Consider the following 18,949-nt stretch of genomic DNA (forward strand, 5'->3'; position numbering starts at 1 on the left):
AATATTGAAATATGATAAATTATCTTTCTGGCAAAGAAGAAAAGAGAGAAAAGAGAAAGAGCATCAGTGGTTTGTGTCCTTGAGCAAGACACTGAACCCCACATTCCTCCAACTTGTAGACATAAAGTAAACCACAATATGGAAAGACACTCACACACCCCCAAAGCACACTCCATTAAGTACCTCAGTTGTGTTTTGAGCTCAGTGAAGCGTGGCCTCTTGCTGGGATCATACGACCAACACTTTGTCATCAAGCTGTACAGAGTAGGAGGGCACTGAGGGGGCATCGCCAGGCGCTCGCCGTTCTCTATCCTGCCGATGACGTCGTTGTTCTTCACACCTTGGAAAGGCTTGATGCCGAACATGAGGATCTCCCACATACAGACGCCTATGGAAAGACAGAAAAACAGAAAAAGTCAGTCACTATGAGACTGAGACGGCAAGAAATTGGCTCTTAAATGCTGCAAAATGCTGAGAGTAAAGAGTAAAAAAGATTCAATCTAAACATATTTATTAAAACCTTACATTTGAACCCACAGAAATGCAAAGAAGAAAGCATGTCAACACATTTAACTCACCAAACATCCAGACGTCACTGGCTGTGGTAAATCGCCTGAAGTTGATGGATTCAGGAGCCATCCATTTAATAGGTAGTTTACCTTTAGAAGCTGAAACACAGAAATCAGAAGGACGGTGTTACACTTTAATGATCAGCTAAAATCATGTCAGTCCAATGAATAATAATGCTGATTTGCTCCATAGGTTATGAGGATCAAAGATGGTTAAAAGGACACGGTTAAGTGAGGAATTATCAGGAAATGGTGTCTTTTTAAAGGTGTTATATTTACCTTTATAATAAGAACTATCTTCCATGTATCGAGACAAACCAAAGTCCCCCAGTTTTACACAGTCGGCTGTGGAAACCAATACGTTCCGTGCTGCGATGTCCCTGAGGAGCGTAGAACAAAAATGGGAGGAAATCCAAAACACTTCGACATTTATTTTATTTATTTACATGACCAAACATTTCTCACCTGTGGCTTCTTGAAAAACATCATGATAATATCATTATTTTAGATTTTCGGGAAATCACATGCTTGGAGTTGGTGACAATATTTGTTTCCCCAATTCCCAATTTGTCTCCATTTTATTTAAAAAATTTAATTAAATGAGACATACGCTGTTCATTGTGATCTTCCAATAAGGTTGCAATGCTGGACTATGGTTCGAAGGGAATATCTATTTTCCATAAACTAATATTGTTTCTTTATAGGTTGAATCAAGCCCAATTTAAAAAGCAACTATATCATTGTAAATGTATATGATATGAGACTTTTATACATACCTGTGTACAAAGCGCTTGCTCTCCAGATAGGCCAGTGCCGTGCTGAGCTGGGATGAGTATAAGATGAGAGAGGCCAAGTCCAGACTGTACTTCCTCACCTGGAGGAAGGACCGCAACTGTGGAGGAGGAAGAAAACAAACACAAACAAAGGGATGAGAGAAGGAGAGGGAGAGAGGAACAATTAGATGGTGACAGAGTTACAGAAATCAGGAAAGGTAGAGGTAGACAGGGATATGAGAAATTGAGATAGATGGGCAGAACAAGAGGAATAATAACAACAGTTATCAAACAGTTTTATAAATCAAACTGTGCCATTACTAGAATAAAAAGGAACTATGCAAGATAAATTAACGGGGACATTATCGTTTATGTCAACAACAGATTGTGTGACGTGGTCCATGTGGGTGTATTTGACTTAGGCAGTAGATGACCAGTTGGCAGCTATTCTGCTGCAGATACATGTGTTGTGATGCATCATAAGCTCAGATGTTCCTTAAAATGTGCATATAAGGAAAACCAATATCTCAAACTAATGAAAACAGAAATATAAACCGAAACAAATGCAATTCTTTTGTACTTATTAACATACTTTTACAGAGGAATCTTCTTACTTTCCTGCTCGATTTTGTCCTTACATCCCAATGTTGTTGTTTAATGCTAGAAGACACTTATCTAAACAACTGAACGAAGAATTTTAGACATACATTTATTTCAAAAACAGACTAAGGGTTTTGTGCTGCAATTTATTGTATAATCTGAATTCTGCCATAAAGTTTAACCTGATAAATTCTCTCTTGCTGTTTGACAAACAAATGTGTCAAAACAAGAAACACTTTCGAGGTATATTTTGTACCAAACGATTACTCCAATCCTATTTTAAACACATGCACATCCATGTAATCCAGCGGATAATGAACACCCTTATAGGAGTTGATATCAGTGTCGTACCTCTCCGAGTGTGCAGAGCTCCATGATGATCCACACTGGATTCTCTGTGATGACTCCCACCAGCTTCACGATGTGCGGGTGGTCAAACTGACGCATGGTCACTGCATGGAGAGAAGTTCAGATCATTAGCAGCCTGCATGATTTTCTGTAGTTTTCTGAAAAGTATTGAGTGAATTGTTAGCAGGTAACATTTGAGAAACACACACGAGGACCTTACATGCTTCTTGGAGAAACTTTTCCCTGACGCTGTCTGACGTTGAGTTCTTACACGTCTTCACGGCCACAGTGAGGTCCGGGTTCTCCTGCAAAAAACAGAAGTGAAGAAAATGATCAGCATTACAACAGAAGCAGCTGCATTCAGCAAATTCACTGCCTATTAAAATACACTCAGCCTATTATTTGTTTGTTTATCATATAATAACATGTAATGATGAGATTTATAGGTTAATCCTCATGGTTTATGAGTGGCAAGTCCATCCCATCACTTCCTTTTTCTACAACTATACTGTGCAGTTATTGTAACGTGAGTTCAAGCTCAGTTTATTCTTTGAAGTCTAGCTTCAAAGCGACTTTGCAAGAGGGTGAGAGAGAGAACAAAGATAAAAGAGGTTAGCAAAAGACTGCATTAATTAAACACACAAAACGTATAATAAGGCCAGAAGCAGATTTAGATTTCTTTCGTAAGATGTTTTTTTAAATCTACTACTATTGTACATTTGCAATGTGTTTGAATGTATAATTTATGCAGAATAATGCATTTACATGTAAATGAAATTCTATAACGGGCTGTTTTAATTATATTATTCAGATATAAAGCTACTTTTCATCAAGAGCTACAGATATTAAAGATATTGCACCCTTACATGTGTGTGTGTGTGTGTGTGTGTGTGTGTGTGTGTGTGTGTGTGTGTGTGTGTGTGTGTGTGTGTGTGTGTGTGTGTGTGTGTGTGTGTGTCTGTGTGTGTGTGTGTGTGTGTGTGTGTGTGTGAGAAAGAGACATACCGGGCTGTTGTAGACTCCTTGATGGACGTCTCCAAACTGACCCTCTCCTATGCAGCGTCCCAACTCAATACGATCTCGCTGAATCTCATAGTCCCTTGCTATATACACAATAAACATAGACATGAACACAAAGATACAGACACACAAACAGATAGGACCTTTAGATGCAAAAAAAACACAGCAACTTAATCAGCCCTTGCATTTACTAAGCTTGCTAGAGTGATAAACAAACTTTGTTCATCTGAGCGACATTATCTGGTTTCATCGTTGTTATTCAAATGTAATTATTTCTAGATGCATAAAGTTAATTAACCTTTCTCCTCTGACAAGCTTAGTTTTAAAGCAATTAGCATAGCTCAATGTCATCAGCATGCAACAACAGCATCAGCAAACCACATCCAACATGCCATGTAACACAGAGGAACTACAGCCAGTAACACTCAGGGTATGTCTGAACACAAATGTCCACATTAAATGAAATGTAATATGGATAAAGTCAGGTCAATTGTACAACAGACAGGTTGGGCAGGGGTTCAAATCTCACAGAATAATCCAGGACAAGTTGTACATTTGCTTGGTCAAAAAGGAATATGTAGTGAGGCTAGTAAGGTTAAGCTAGTCGAAAAGCATCATTTTTGTATTCAGTTTTGAGGAAATAGGAATGAATGGGTCTGTGAAGGGTTGGCTGCTGAGAGGCTGGTGGTTTGCAGACACTGTTGACCTGACTTTGTCCATGTAATCAGCATATGAAAATAGCATATATGAGCATAAGGGATTTGACAAATCTCTGACTTCTCTTTTATTGTTTCGAAATGCCCAGCAAATGTGCGCCTTGAGACAACTACAGTACGCTGCGCAATAAAACGTCTTTAGTGGGAAGGAGACTAAATGGAGCTGCAACATACAGTAAGAGAAATCAGTCAGCCATAATTAATGCCTGTGGGCCCGGTCTCCAAATGTCGCCCATGTAACCTGATCTTAAAATAAGTCGATCTCTATGGTTAAACAATAGTGTGAGACTATCCTGTTTGTTTGTGGTTTGGCATAAATATATATAGGTTTCTTTTTTAAACCTTTCCTTCTCCTGACCAAAGTTGTAAATAGGAACATGCTCTCAGTCAACTTGCCTGCTTCAACGATATATAAAATGTTTTTAGTAGCTTAAATGAGCAGTCAGAGTTTCAACAGCTTGCCTTAAGTCAAGCGTGTATTAACTTTGCAATAATGTAAACTGAATAAAGTTGCAATATTTTCTTTGAAAACACGATCAATGTCCAACCACTGGGGTTCAGTTCTAAAGCTACCATCAACACCAGAGGGTGGGTGGGGCTCTTATCAACAGGGCAAGGAAATAAATCGAGTATTACGTTTAGGTTTACAGCAAGCAAACATAAAAGAAGGATCACAACAACCACCAAATCAAAGTGCCATCACAAAACAACCAGACTTAAGGTACGTTCCAATCATTACCTTGATCTAGTCCATAGTATTCTGGGAAACATGGGTTAGTGATAGGAGACAGAAATAACTAGCTGTGAGTACAGAGATCCAGAAACTGTGACTGCAGTCGATAACAATTGCTATGATTTTACTTTTGATGGTTTAGTTATGGGTACTGTATGTCAGTAACTATAGCCAGCACAACATTTTAATATCTAAAATAACTTGTCTTAGACTTTTGATGTATTTTGTCTGAAAGGGGTTATTTTTGTTATGTGAATAAAAGAAAAATAGCTAGCAACAAACACCCTCAGTCACCCCTAGCTGTGTTTTATCATACAAACCCAACTTTAACCCCAAAAGGACCTCTTTTAAATTTGATGGTAACCTGTGGTTTACCAATACGGATACTGCCACCCTGAGTCGAGACATGAACAGCTTAACGTTACCTTGGCTGACTTGTTTGAGTGTATTTAATAAATTAGATCACTTTTAACTAAATCAGCCATTTACTGATCTAAATGAATCCATTCAACATGTTTATCAAACTAGTAGATATCCTGGACACAGTGCTGTGTGAGAACACATTTAGCTGTTTTCTGTTTCGACTTGCTTGTTCTGTGTTTGTGAGTTTACATCTGCCCACAGGGCTTTGGTGAAAGCTATCATTTATGAATGGACAAAAAGCAAAGCCATGTTGATATTTTTGCTTGCATGTATCAACTTAAGCTCATGATAGCCAGGCAACATTTTAAGGCAGTTAACATCCCAGCTCCTTTTCGGTCATACATTAATGTGTTAAATCTCCTCTGCCTGCGAATGTTGCCTTTTTAGCATCACCTCTCAGCGTTTCGGTGAGCTTAATATGAAAAATCTTAAACCTGGTGGGCAGGCTCCACATGGCAGCAACAGCAGCACAGCAGGGCCCTCTTAATGTGTACTCTCATACATAATCCCATTTTCCGCAAAAATGCTGAGACCCCACTTCAAAAGACCCAAACTATCCCTTTAACGCCAAATACAACTCTACATTGTAGCTGTCGAGATGAACACTTATCTTAAAAAGGTGAATAGCAGGAGACAAAGCCTGTGAGAAAATGTTTACTGTACCGTAAACATAGCAGCGGGATAATATCTCAAAGTAGTTTGAGGAAGCCGAGACATCTCACTGACACAAATACAGTTTGCAAAATGTGGTTCAAGTGGTTTCCTCTTTTGTATTAGATGCTTCATGTGACCACGGAAAATGTTCATTCATTCAAGCGTCTGTTATTATCTTGCCTGCCATACACCAATATAAAGAGCATAATTTATAGCTAAAGTGTGAATAGATTTATAATTAGGTCCAACTTATAATTAGTCCAATACTCAAGAGGTCCAACAGGTGCACAATGATGACCAGGGGTGTTTTTCTCAACACCAGCTGCCTACAATGTTGTAATTGTGTGTGTGTGTGTGTGCGCGTGTGTGTGTGTGTGTGTGTGTGTGTGTGTGTGTGTGTGTACTTACTTGAAGGCATGGTATAGGTGTCCTCTTCATCTATGATTTCAGCATAGTCGTCCGTTTCTACAGAGCAAAGGGGTGAGGGAATAAAAGAACAGAGAAACATTTAGTCGAAGTTGGTTAAACTAAATAGAAATAATAACAGAGATAGAATTGCCAACAAGCTTACAAATGACACTACACTTTGATTTAACATGCTGAGCCATATGGACAGATTCTTAATTACTACTTGAAAGCTATCAGACAAAACATAAACCAACTCAGGAAGCTCTGCCAACATCTTTAAATAAAAGAAATGAGTGAAAAAGGCAAAAGTAACCATCATCACACAGATGTACCTTTCCAAAAGATCCTCAATATGCCCAAATCCAAACACATTAACAGCAATTTCAAAATGCATTTACTATAAAACAGCCAGAGTGAGAATGTAGGACAGAAGAGTACAACAGAGAGAGAGGGACAGAAAAGAGGAAAGGGGAGGGATGGAAAAGTCATTCTTTCCACAGAAACAAGTTACAGAATAACAGGTTGAGTCATGGATAAGGCTGAAACAGTTACAGGCAGATACAGAGATATATACGCACATACAGTAGGCTCAAAATACTATTGAGTCACTAATTCGGGTTAATAGAAAGAGGGTTTACCATCGCCACTAGTCTGACCTGCAGAAGCAGCATGAAATACACACAGGGGGAAAGAAAGGATTAGTTTTATTGTTAAAATGTATGAGAAAAAGGTCAGTGATATGATTTATTAACTCAGTGCTATAGCTAGTGCTATGGTCTTTTTCATTTATCTGTGTGTAACGTTGAGTTAGTCAGAGGTCAGTAGGCAGTGAGAGGAAGAGACAGTGACTAAAGCTCTCCATGGGGACATCTGGCGAGACAAGGACTCTTCACTGCACACACAGATGAGGCTTTATAGAGGGAGCAGCACGCATATCTATGCGGCCTTTATCTGACTGCTTGTCACTGTCATTCCTGACATTTAGAGCAGAAGACAGACAGGAAAATCGACAGGGGAAAAACAGACAAAAAGGAAAGGAGAAAGCGGGACAAGCATTTATACCTGAGACACAAACAGCTCTGGTCCGTACTCCTTCCATCCGCTTTTCCATCCGCCTCTCATGATTTGAAACTCTGAACAAGAGATGAGAAAATCCGTTTTTGGACTTATGTTAACCAAAACATAAAGTATACAGTTGCAGCTATAGTAGATACAAGCAGAGGAATGAGAGCTCTTTCACATCCTGTCATGTGTGTAACTTGACAATGTAGAAGATCAGACAATTAAGGACAAAAAGTGTCTATTTCTTATAAAGGAAATTCCCTTCACTATACTCGCAACTAAATGTCCTAAAATGTTATCATGAAGATCAATATGCTGGTCTGGACTCGGGCTGTGGAATAAAAAGAAAATACTAATTTCTCCACAAATTCCCATTCATATTCTGGATGTTTTCTAATGCAACACCTGAACATTGACTTAATGTTTTGTGTTTCTCAGGAAACTGACGCCTTGTTGATTATTGATAAAGCAACTGATGTAACAAAAGGAGTCTGGTGACTTACTTGGGGATGGATGGCAGGGCTCTGTCCCCCTCTGCAGAAACAAAATCAAAACATTCATTAGATCCAGGACATCACCGCAGCCATTTCTTTGTAGCCATAGCTAATTTTAGAAGCCCTAGCTTAACATCTGCTGGTTATTCAAAGTGACATGTGTAAAGCCTCATCAGCCACAATATTACTTGTATAACGTTTGAAAGATGGCTGACGGCAAACCAGAATACTATTTATAGTACACAGAAATGTTTCTTTGCTTCACGATATTATTACCAATCGTAAACATAAAAATGATCACAATCATCATGTTACTGCAAAACGATATGTAAGAGGAGTTGTGCGCCCTACCTTTGTGGACTCTGACGATGAAAGAGTGAGAAGTTAAGGAGACGAGCCGACAGTAGCCGTCAATCAAGTCAGCCATGTTTTCTGCAGTAGTCAGCGATGCCGTTGTGACTGTGAGGGGCTTCATGCACACATACACACTCGGGGTTAGTGGGACAGAGCGTTTCTTCACAGTGACACAATGAGAGCTTTATTAGGGATAACGTCTACCAGTACACACACACACACACACACTCCGTCTTCTACGCACTCACACACATCCTTACACAGACACTCTTGCACTGAGGCACACATGCTTCTCCCCTAGTAAGGCCTGCTGCAAGGCACACACTCAAACCTGACAACACACTCACACTGACACTCAAGTGCAGATGGCACAACCCAGTCTCATGGCATTTCGTGTTCACCAACACGATTTTTAATCTATTGATTCGTGTTCACCAACACGATTTCCCCCTTTTTTTCGTGTTGCACAGCACGATTTTAAAAGCAATGTGTTTCGTGTCTGCAGCACGTCTTTTTCTCCGGTCGGGTCGAGGAAGACCGGAAGCTGTGTGGTTCATAAAAACATGTTCTTACTCAATATCAAGCCACAGTTATTGCTTTTATTTTAAATCGTATAATTTCGGACTTTTGTTGCCGTCTGTGAGGAAAATAAATGTGGCTCAGAGCCTCAGGATACTGAAATCTGTATTTTTTATTTTTATTTTGAAATTCAGTTCCTGACTGACGCCAAAAAAGCCCGAGATTATGGAATTAAACCAATAAATAAAAACAAGGATAATTGTGTGTTATTGGTGAGTAAATAACAGTGTGTTATTTTGAAAAGAATAACAAATTAGAAGGAAAAAAAGATTTAAAAAAATACAGATTTCAGTATCCTCAGTATCCATTTATTTTCCTCAGAGACGGCAACAAAAGTCCGAAATTATACGATTTAAAATAAAAGCAATAATTGTGGCTTGATATTGAGTAAGAACATGTTTTTATGAACCACACAGCTTCCGGTCTTCCACGACCCGACCGGAGAAAAAGACGTGCTGCAGGCACGAAACACATTGCCAGTAGAAATACATTGCTTTTAAAATCGTGCTGTGCAACACGAAAAAAAGGGGGAAAATCGTGTTGGTGAACACGAAATGCCATGAGACTGGGTTGGATGGCAACACCCCGCTTCACCCTACTGGGTGATGTTTCCCTCTTTTCTACATCCTTCTGAGGTTTTTTTGTAGAATGTTTATTACAACTCATTAGAAAACAATGTTTAACAAAGTAGAATCTCTTTCATGTAAAAAAAGGGACATTTATCAACAAATGTAATACAGCACGAGGTATAACTGCAAACCCTATATCTAAATAGACAATGCAATAATAGTATGTAGGGTATATGTGTGTGTGTGTGTGTGTGTGTGTGTGTGTGTGTGTGTGTGTGTGTGTGTGTTCACCTCTGGCGCTCCTGCTACGTTGAGCTGCAACATGCCTTTCCTGTCCTTCTCTTCCAAAGGAGAGTACTGGATGGACTGCACCTGGTTAAAGTTAGCTAAATGGGTTGGCTGCTGAAACAAAGACAAATACATAAAGAAATCAATACAAATCAATAAGGTACAACTTTCCATAAAATCATGCTGCCCTTTATTCAGCTCAGTGGACATTATCTACTCAAAGAACTGTATACATATTTTTACCAGTTGGTCATGCATTTCTATTTTCACACACAACAATAGCAACCACAGAATTTATAAATGTCTAACACTGAGCATGAGGAAGAAAACGTCACCAAGTTTCAATGTGTTTATAAAAGGTCAAACAGTACGAGCTCTGTTTAATTATCATGCAATAATCAACTCAATTCATTCTAAATATGTTGACGGACAGTTATCATTAAGTAGAATTGTAATAACTCAATGTCAGCACTGGATTTACAGGTGTGCAGCTGCTTCCTTCAACCCTGTACCAAGCACATCCTTAATGAGGTTGTGTATATGTGTAATCATGTCCCCAGGTGCTCAAACATATGGCTTTAATGGATTCCTTTACAGAGTGATTTCAACTCGAACAAGGGTGAAGAGAACTCTGTCCCCTGTAGCTGAAAACCAGTAGATGGCAGTATGGTGGATTGCCACTCTGGCCTTCAAATTAAAAGTATGCCTAAAGCAGTAGTTAGCATTCAACACCAATGCAGTATAAAATAGTGAAGAAAGAAGGGAGCAAATAAGGGAACTCGATCATGTCTTTGCTGGAAAAAATGAAATCTCAAAAGAATAAATCTAAACTGAGGATGACCTCGTGAGATGAGTCATATCTAAGTACATACTTACCATTGAGCCCTTATCTGTGAGGTAGCTGATTCCTTCTTCTGGTCCGATAGCTAACTCTACCGATATTACCCAACTAGACTAGAGGGGGAGAAATAAAAACAGATGGAAGAATACAGCATTAAAACAGATGTCACATTTCATCATATCAACTGCTTTTTTAAGTACTTGCAAAAATGTAATATTGATAGCATAGAACTATTTTAACGTTCTCTTCTGTTTTAAGTACTTTTACCATTATATTCCCTCTAGGACAGAGAAGGGTTTGCATTATGCAGAGGGCAGTGATAATGCATTGCTGTAGAGAAAAGTATAATAAGAACACGGGACTGTGGGACAAATGCAGAAAACACAATTGCTACCCTTTCCTTGTATGGTTCTGACAAGCAATCTAAATAAAAAATGACTTTCCACTTTAAATATTTCTACCCTGTGAATTTTTAATAGGCTTAACCCTCCTGACTGAGAGTGCATTTTCAGGTATGGAAAATGTATGAATGGATACCACAATTTATCTTTACATGGAGTGTTGCCCTACCCCCAAAGCACATTTGAAGCACTCCTTGTCGAAGCGGTAGATGGGAGAGAGTATCTCAAAGAACTTGTGGATGCTCTGCTCATCGTTGAGGTTAGCAAACTGCTTAAAGGTTTGTTGGATCTGCTTACGAAGAGTCTTCGCCTGATAGAGAGGGAGCAAAAGAAAAACAAAGGTTAAGTCTTTCTGGGAGGAAGTTGATGCAGAGCCAAGAAAACGGACACTGGGAGTGACAACAGGACGTTTAACTAATTCAATACGATGAGATTATCTGACAATCGGCCAGACATCCACTCAGTCATCAAGATCTGGCTGTCACTCAGCCGGTCGCTCAGTCAAACAGCCATTAGCTCATCCAGCCGACTAAGCCAGGCTGGGATTTACAAAGACATTTCAACACTGTCACTTCTGCTATATGGAAATGTAATTTAAATGAGACTATGTCCAGTTTAAGTCACTAATTCTGTTAAATACACTGACAGTAGTTTAACCTCACCTTTAGGGAGTCCAGCAGGCTTTTGGGGAAGAACCTTCTTAAGCCAACGTCTTTCCTAAAAAATAAAAGAATAACATTTAACTTTGAATAGGTGAAATCTACCATCACACAATTTCTTCAGTTTGAACCGAATAACATCTTACTCTAGTAGTTCATAATTGGATTTCTTGTCTAGGGCGTTGCCTGGCATCTCTCTGAAGAACCTCCTGTAGGATTCAGAGAGAAAAGTTGAAACGGTATTCAATTGTCATCTATAGATTGAATTTAAGTTCAGATATTCTGGAAAGCTTTTCTGATATACGCAGAGACTAATAGTCAATGTTTGTTTAACAGAATAATTGTGTTGATTTTCTCATGCTGTTGGCATAACAGCTATTGTTGGTACAGTGTGTTCTCACCTAATTTCCAAGCAGCCCAGTTTTAGAGCTACATCTTGATCCACCTGATCAGCTATATGGTGCATGTAGTCACTTTTTACCTGGAGAGAAACAGTGCAACAGAGCAATGTTTAATAACAACAATGGTGTTAGGACAAAGTCGTACAGACTCATGTAAGAGCAGAATGAAATGTGTTTTTAAGTTACATGTATCAAGGTATGTCTGCCTTGTTAGATGTAAAAGCGATAAGGAGGAAGTGACAGAGCAGATTTTTTCTATTTTTTACTGGTTAATATTATTTCATAAAGAGGACACTTTTCTATCTCATCTTTTTTACGTGATCCTGCCGTGTTGCCTCACCTGGTGGTAGAGGTAGTTAAGAGAGGGTTTGTCTTCCGAGAAATGACTGAGGTAACCTTTAGGAAGGTACCGCATCCGCAACTCATACCTGAAAATGACAGACAATTTTGGCTAAAATAACCATACAGTCAGCCCGCACACCCACAGAGAGAGAAAATAACCTGCAGCATTTAAATTCAGTGGCTGTTGGAGGCCTAGAGCAAGAACGAACATAATTACTCATACATACAGATGACGCATACAGACCTAAATAAATGTTAAACCCCCACTTTGGCCGAGAAAGAAAGGCCTAAACAACCTGGAGCCTCACTTATATAAGCACAGTGTTATTCACTTGCACACAAAACAACCTTCACTTTAAAAAGAAATTCTAAAAGTTGGATTGAGCATTTTCCAATATTATAATGTGACAGAAAATGTACCACATCATTTTGAATGTTTAAAAACAGGTAAGCCTGGAGCATTTTAAAACGGAACACTTGTGATTTAAATATTTGTGCATCTGACTTGCCAATGTAAAATACTTGGATGACAAACAGATATCTGAGAGGATATCACAGAATCTACAACGTAGTCCTGATTCGAAAAATCTAGAGATCAGGAAAATACTATATCTTGCATAACGTAAGGCTTTAAAACAAACCCAAAAAAAGAGTTTTAGCTTTATCACATAGCTCTGCTATATACAGATCTAGAGTCATTGTAATGCACACATTGTGGCCCTGACGAGTTTGCTTCTTGCTCTTTTCTCTTAATCACTTGCTTGGGTTTAAAGTATGTGTTAGCTACATAATAGCTCCAAAGGAGCAGTAGATTCAATTTCTTGCTCAAAGTCACCTCGGCAGCGTGGCTGTTTGCCAACACTGGGCTTGAAACAGTTGAAACTGAAAGTTGCCCTTCCTATGCACCGTATATCTGTCTAGTCACTGTAAGACAGGATTTCATATTTAGCTGACAGTGAACTAACTGAAAGTGATAACCTTGTAATGTCATAAAGCAGAATGCCATTCCTCGTGTTACACTTGCCAGTTATCTGTGCCCCAGAAGTACCCAGATGGGCCATCATAGTTTATAGTGATATATTATTTTATGACTGGCATATTGCAGTGACTACAGCGGAGAGAAATGGGTCGACTCAGGAGAGTTGAGCTTCAAGCTGCTGTGATGGGACACGACTGTTAGATAACAAAGGAAATCAAGGCTGAAGACAAAATGAATAAAACATCCTCGTTCTATAATGAATGAACCAAAATGAGTGTGAGAAGGGATACAACGGTGTGTGTTTGAGAGAAATGAGAGAGCTGGATAAGAAAGAAAGGACAGATGTGAGAGATGAGAAAAAGAAGGATGGAGGGAAACATCAAAGGGAAAAAACGAGTGACTGCGAGCGCACGAGACGCTAGAGAAAACACGCGAGGGAGCGAGAGATCGGGGAGAGAGTCAGTCCATCCCCTGGGCTACTTCTGCTGATCTAACAATAGCTCGGCAGCAGCAGAAGCTCCTGTGGGCTCGCAGCTCTGCAGCCGTCTGAGGCAAAGCTGCAACAACTGGCAGAGCTGCTCCGCTGCATGTTAGCTGTGTGAACAACCCCTTCATATTGAACTCATTTCAATTTGAATGACTTTGGGTATAAGAAATAGACTGCAGGACAAAAGACTGAATTGTAAAGAGAGCTGTGACAACTGAAGGTGGCCAAGAGCCAGCATAGTTTGAGTGTAGGACGAAAACAGACAAAGCTGCTTTCAAATAACAAGCAGCTTAATCCCCTTCATCAAACAGGGCAAATCATCCCGACATGGCTTATTGGGCTACTGTATCAAATAAAGGGATAGAATAAGGCTCTATAAATGATAGTTTATAGGGAAAAAATACAACAAACACACCAGCAACAACTACTCACTGCTTGAAAGTTATGTAATTGACCATTGAAATTTAGATAAATATCATCCATCATGAGTGTGGAAAAACCCATTGTATTGAGACTTCTGAATCTCAAGAAAGACAAGGACGGTGGTAAAAGTGAGCAATATGAAATACTTTGTTGTTACTTTTATTACTGCCTGTGTACAGACGATCACATAAGTATGATTCAGGTTTATTGAAACCATAAAGTCGTTTCATTGGGGCCATATGTTATGTAGCTGTAGCTTTTAAGGGAGGATTAAAAATACTCTTGGTTGGAAGTTGTGTAGCTTAAACAAGTGGTGGCCCTTTACAGCCCAATGGGGCATTTATAAAGATGACATGTTTGTATTAATAATGCGCCTTGGAGGAGAAGAAAATAACGTTATGTTTTTTGGCCTGTTGCTACATATTAGCACAACATTAAGGATGAAGGGAGCTCACTTAATAATCTTGAACCTCAATCGCAGCTGGCTTTAGTATGCCTTATGGTAACAGAAAAACAATTGAATAAATGTCAGACAAGTAGTGGGAGCAGACAGTGAGGGTTAATAATTGCTTTTTGTTGTAATTCTACCTCCACTCCTCCTGGGGGTGCTGTTTCTCATATTTCTCCCTGACGTGACACACGCCTAAATCAGGGTGTAACCAATGGAGAGCATCAGAGTGCAGATGGCTGAGACGGAGGCCCAGAGAGGACACACAGCGCAATTTGTGGATCTCTGCTATCTTCTGGATAACACCCTGTTGAAACAAGAGACAGTTTGAGACAAAGAAACAAGCAAGCATCAGGGAAAAGATGATGATGGAGAGCTACAAATGTACAACATGTTTGTTTGACTTACCCGGACGTCTGTTGCATCTCCATGCCTGATATTACTAGCCCAGGTGCACGGTTCGCTGTTTGTTTCAAAATAATGGAATATCTTCAGTACCCGGTCCATGGAGGCTGTGGGCCGCTCAAGGCCTGCAGCCGGGCCGCTGGTACCAACACCCGTACCTCCAGGCATCCCAGACCGGGATTTAACCCCACAGCCACTCGCTGCGGAGTGATTGAGGTTTGGTTCCAGGTAGGAAGACGACGCCATGCCTGACTCAGATGCTCCGGCAGGGGCTAACTTGCCGTCATATTCTGAAAAAGAGAGAGGACAGAGATTACATTTGACTGCATAGTTAAAGAGCATTCTGTAATCTTGCTACTCACTCGACATAAGTTCAGTCAAGGACAATAAAAAACAACTGGTTAAGAACATTCACATAAAGAAAACGTCCTTAACTAAACCCTTGGAACACATTCTTTCACACACAGTGACATCATGAGCTACCCACAATGCAACGCGCACCATATATATATATATAAATACGCCATTTTCCTGGAGGTGCTAATATCCTGGAGGTGCTAATATAAACAGCTAGCTAACGTAGCCAGGCAGAGCGCACTAGGTTTTTTTTCTGAATTAACGACCGAAGAAATCGCTGCATGTCTTTGGATTACATCTCTGGACTTGAGGGGTGTGCTCTAGGTCGTTACCAGCGTAAACTAGAGCTGTGTGGGTTGTCGGATTGCCCTTACAGACTGCCTGCAGATGTATGGAAAAACGACTCTCGAAAGTGGCCTTCGTCGATTTTGGCAGCATCTACGTCTATCTTCTGGAAACACCAGGTGAATACCCCACTTGTCACAATAATATTATCATGCCAATGCAAATATGTGGTATTTTAGAGTTGACTATATTGATTAAGGCAATAGACTATAATATTCTGGTTGCACCTCGCGTGAAATGGCGGATACCGGAAGTACGGTGTCGCCCTTGGCCCAAAACCCGTATGTGTGTGTGAAAGAATTGCTGAAAAAATAGCTGACAGTAAAACATTCACAACCTCTCACTCACCACCAGTCTGTCATTCTGACTGCACATCTGTTATGACATAGATGAGGCTACATTAATAGTCATAAAGATATGAAAGAGAACTTGCGCAAATGTACACTCACTCAAAAACAAATCCAAGGTTGAGACATGATAATAGGACTGTAATCACACATTAACAAATAACTAGAAGGAGAGGCTACCAACCAGTCAGTCATTCAGTCAGGGAAGAGTCGATACAAACCAGCAAAACACCGACACAAAGCCTTTTTAGAAGGACCTAATGGATTCACAGCTCAACATAAATCAGATTAGTTTAACTTTAAATAAATAAATCCCCAGTGTCAGACTGAAAAGCTTCTTCTAAATCAACCAGGCTGCCAGTCTTGTAAAGCAGCGAGTTTAACAGCAAGCCACTCAAACACCAGTCAGTAAACTGTCAGTGGACTGGTCATTCAGCACTACATGCAACGCAGAGTGCAAATGGCCGACAGCCATACGACAACCTCTGGATTTCTACTGTTCTCAATGAGTTGCATGGCTGCTAGGCTAGAGTTTATAATCTGATGGTTTATAAAAATCTGGCCAGACACAATAAGGTTTGCTGAAGGAGGATTAGTCAATTTTTCTGGAAATACTTTTGTTCAATGGCTGTAGTTGTTTATTTAGCAACTATTGTAGCACCTATTCTTCTTATGGTCCATACATAAAAACACAACAGCCCCAACAAACATACATCTAACAACCCAGCACTATAGATCCCCCACAACTGCAACAATTAAAACTATACAGTCCCTCCGAATAAACTGAGAACACAGAGCTTAATATACCTAAAATAAAGAAAAAGAACAAAACAAAGCAGGATGCACCTTTACTATATTATTCTTAATAATGATAGAAAGATAAACACATAAAACCACAAGAAGCTTCATAGAAAAAAGGAGTTAAACAAATAAACCCTTCGAATTCTTAGTAACAGCACACCTTTTTCCCGTATTTTGATTATATACAGACACTGGATAATACTAAAGTGAAATGGACTATTTTAAAAATAAATTCTGTTTTGTCTCAGACTTTTTCTTTCACGTATTCACCCTCTTGTAACAGTTGTTTCTACTGTAGGTTCATCTTGACACATCTTATTCTTGGTGGAGACACACACTCTGCTGCTTCCCATGTCATACTGTCACTTCCTGGGTTTCCCTGCAGGCTTTGACTGTGAACGCTGGCTACATAATGTGGTGACAAAAGAGACACAAGTACATCAAATCCCATTGAGTGACTAATTTCATGACTCATCTCCAATAATGGGGTTGTAATTTACAACTAAATAGGGTTATTCAGGGTTGAAAGATCTGCTTATTTATGTGATTACTTTTTTGTATCCACTAATTCTGGGATAACGAATCCAGCTGACAAACATGTGTTTCCAGTTATTGTTACTGTCGACCATGGTTGTTTCCGCCTGAAGCAAGCCCAAAAATCATTGCTGTTAAAAACAAATCACTTCATTCAGCATTTTTCCGTGTTGTGTTCAGGTCACGGTCAGATCACTTCACACCGAGAACAAAGGGAGAAAGAAGCAAGGACTGAAAAACGTTCCTGGGATAGTTTGTTCAGCACTTTTGACAGCTTGACCTACAGTTGCCTCTTCAAAGTAACTGTGTGTGTGTGTGTGTGTGTGTGTGTGTGTGTGTGTGTGTGTGTGTGTGTGTGTGTGTGTGTGTGTGTGTGTGTGTGTGTGTGTGTGTGTGCTCACAATCACTGCATCAGAAGTGTAAAGGAGGACATTATGCATCTGATAACTTGACTCAGCACTCTCTCGGAAAAATGTGCTGTATCATCAATAATGTGTGTGTGAAACTGTGCAGAAGGTTGTTTCCTTAAACTTAGACTTTCTGCCGCCACTTTGGCTGTTCATAGCTATTTTGTTTTTCAAGCATTATTTTACATATCCACACAACTGTAAATAAATGAATTAATATATTTAGGTTTAAATGGAGAAATCTAATGTATCATTACTTTTCTTCATTATTAACCCTCAAGGCTTTAACACAAGTGAATAGTGAAGATCAGAAAACACATGTCACTCTCACAGTCTTACTGTCACCATCCAATTATAATGATACCACTGTGGCTATGATACTACTGGATTATTAGGTGGTTTATTACAATCCCCAGTGCACTGCTGCTCTAATCCCATTGCAAAAAACAACATATCATCTCAGTGTAACAATACCAGGCGCCATGCTAATGACTACAGATCAGCCTGGGATGAAAAATGATGATAACATTTAAAGGAATAGTTGGAAATAAACTGTCTCTTTGCACAATCATGAACATATAAACAGGGTTTTGCAGTGAAAATCAGTGAGGTCACTCTTTTGTTAATTGCTACAGATACAGTATGTTAAGCTTTTTAAACAGAGACAGGTTTTAGGGACAGGTTGTTGGGAATGCTTCAAATTAGAAAACGTGAACTTCAACTCACATTACCCCCGTACATTAGATCATATTCTGATGTTGATCAAGTACCATTGTCATGTCATTTCAGTTGCTGTCTGAGAACAAATTAGCATTTACACTACTATAAATAATGTCCTTTAAATGCAGTTCACCAATGTTTGCTCTACTGTTGGGTGTTAATGATACATGTATATGAAAACAAGCCCTATGGATGTTGGGTTGTTATAACAGCAGCTCTCTTAGTTCAAACCCCAGCCGTAGTGCTTGGTCTCCGAGGGCCACACTAAAAAATGTATTGAGGACAATATTTTGACTGCAACTCGTTTTTAAATAGCAGCAGTGTCACCAGAGGAGCTAAAAAGTCACAAACCACGGTCAGCCATCTGCTACTGCCCTATCAGTCGGTGCGTAATCAGATTAGATCTTAAGCACTAAATAGTTGTAACACCCCACTGCATACACTGACACATAACACAATAGT

General features: G+C 39.5%; 1 protein-coding gene across 23 annotated transcripts in view; it reads right to left on the reverse strand.

The window, feature by feature from the left end:
- Positions 1-18,949, reverse strand: part of LOC117553681 (focal adhesion kinase 1-like) — a 60,054-nt gene that overhangs the window by 24,625 nt on the left and 16,480 nt on the right. For 8 of the 23 annotated variants that reach the window (XM_034227708.1, XM_034227698.1, XM_034227710.1 and 5 more), the window contains 22 exons: positions 14,980-15,266; positions 14,712-14,878; positions 12,233-12,320; positions 11,893-11,972; positions 11,638-11,700; positions 11,495-11,549; positions 11,002-11,142; positions 10,467-10,544; positions 9,594-9,704; positions 8,152-8,269; positions 7,810-7,840; positions 7,307-7,377; positions 6,883-6,900; positions 6,245-6,301; positions 4,766-4,786; positions 3,296-3,393; positions 2,511-2,595; positions 2,294-2,394; positions 1,346-1,461; positions 849-949; positions 579-668; positions 184-388 (listed from right to left, as the gene is read on the reverse strand). In XM_034227708.1, coding sequence (XP_034083599.1) covers positions 184-388; positions 579-668; positions 849-949; positions 1,346-1,461; positions 2,294-2,394; positions 2,511-2,595; positions 3,296-3,393; positions 4,766-4,786; positions 6,245-6,301; positions 6,883-6,900; positions 7,307-7,377; positions 7,810-7,840; positions 8,152-8,269; positions 9,594-9,704; positions 10,467-10,544; positions 11,002-11,142; positions 11,495-11,549; positions 11,638-11,700; positions 11,893-11,972; positions 12,233-12,320; positions 14,712-14,878; positions 14,980-15,222 — 2,138 coding nt within the window. In that variant the 5' untranslated portion in view covers positions 15,223-15,266. The remainder of the gene's footprint in view (positions 1-183; positions 389-578; positions 669-848; positions 950-1,345; positions 1,462-2,293; positions 2,395-2,510; positions 2,596-3,295; positions 3,394-4,765; positions 4,787-6,244; positions 6,302-6,882; positions 6,901-7,306; positions 7,378-7,809; positions 7,841-8,151; positions 8,270-9,593; positions 9,705-10,466; positions 10,545-11,001; positions 11,143-11,494; positions 11,550-11,637; positions 11,701-11,892; positions 11,973-12,232; positions 12,321-14,711; positions 14,879-14,979; positions 15,267-18,949) is intronic. The other 15 variants (XM_034227718.1, XM_034227721.1, XM_034227697.1 and 12 more) reach the window with 7 other exon arrangements.

Source organism: Gymnodraco acuticeps, unplaced genomic scaffold, assembly GCF_902827175.1.
Source record: "Gymnodraco acuticeps unplaced genomic scaffold, fGymAcu1.1, whole genome shotgun sequence".
Taxonomy (NCBI): domain Eukaryota; kingdom Metazoa; phylum Chordata; class Actinopteri; order Perciformes; family Bathydraconidae; genus Gymnodraco; species Gymnodraco acuticeps.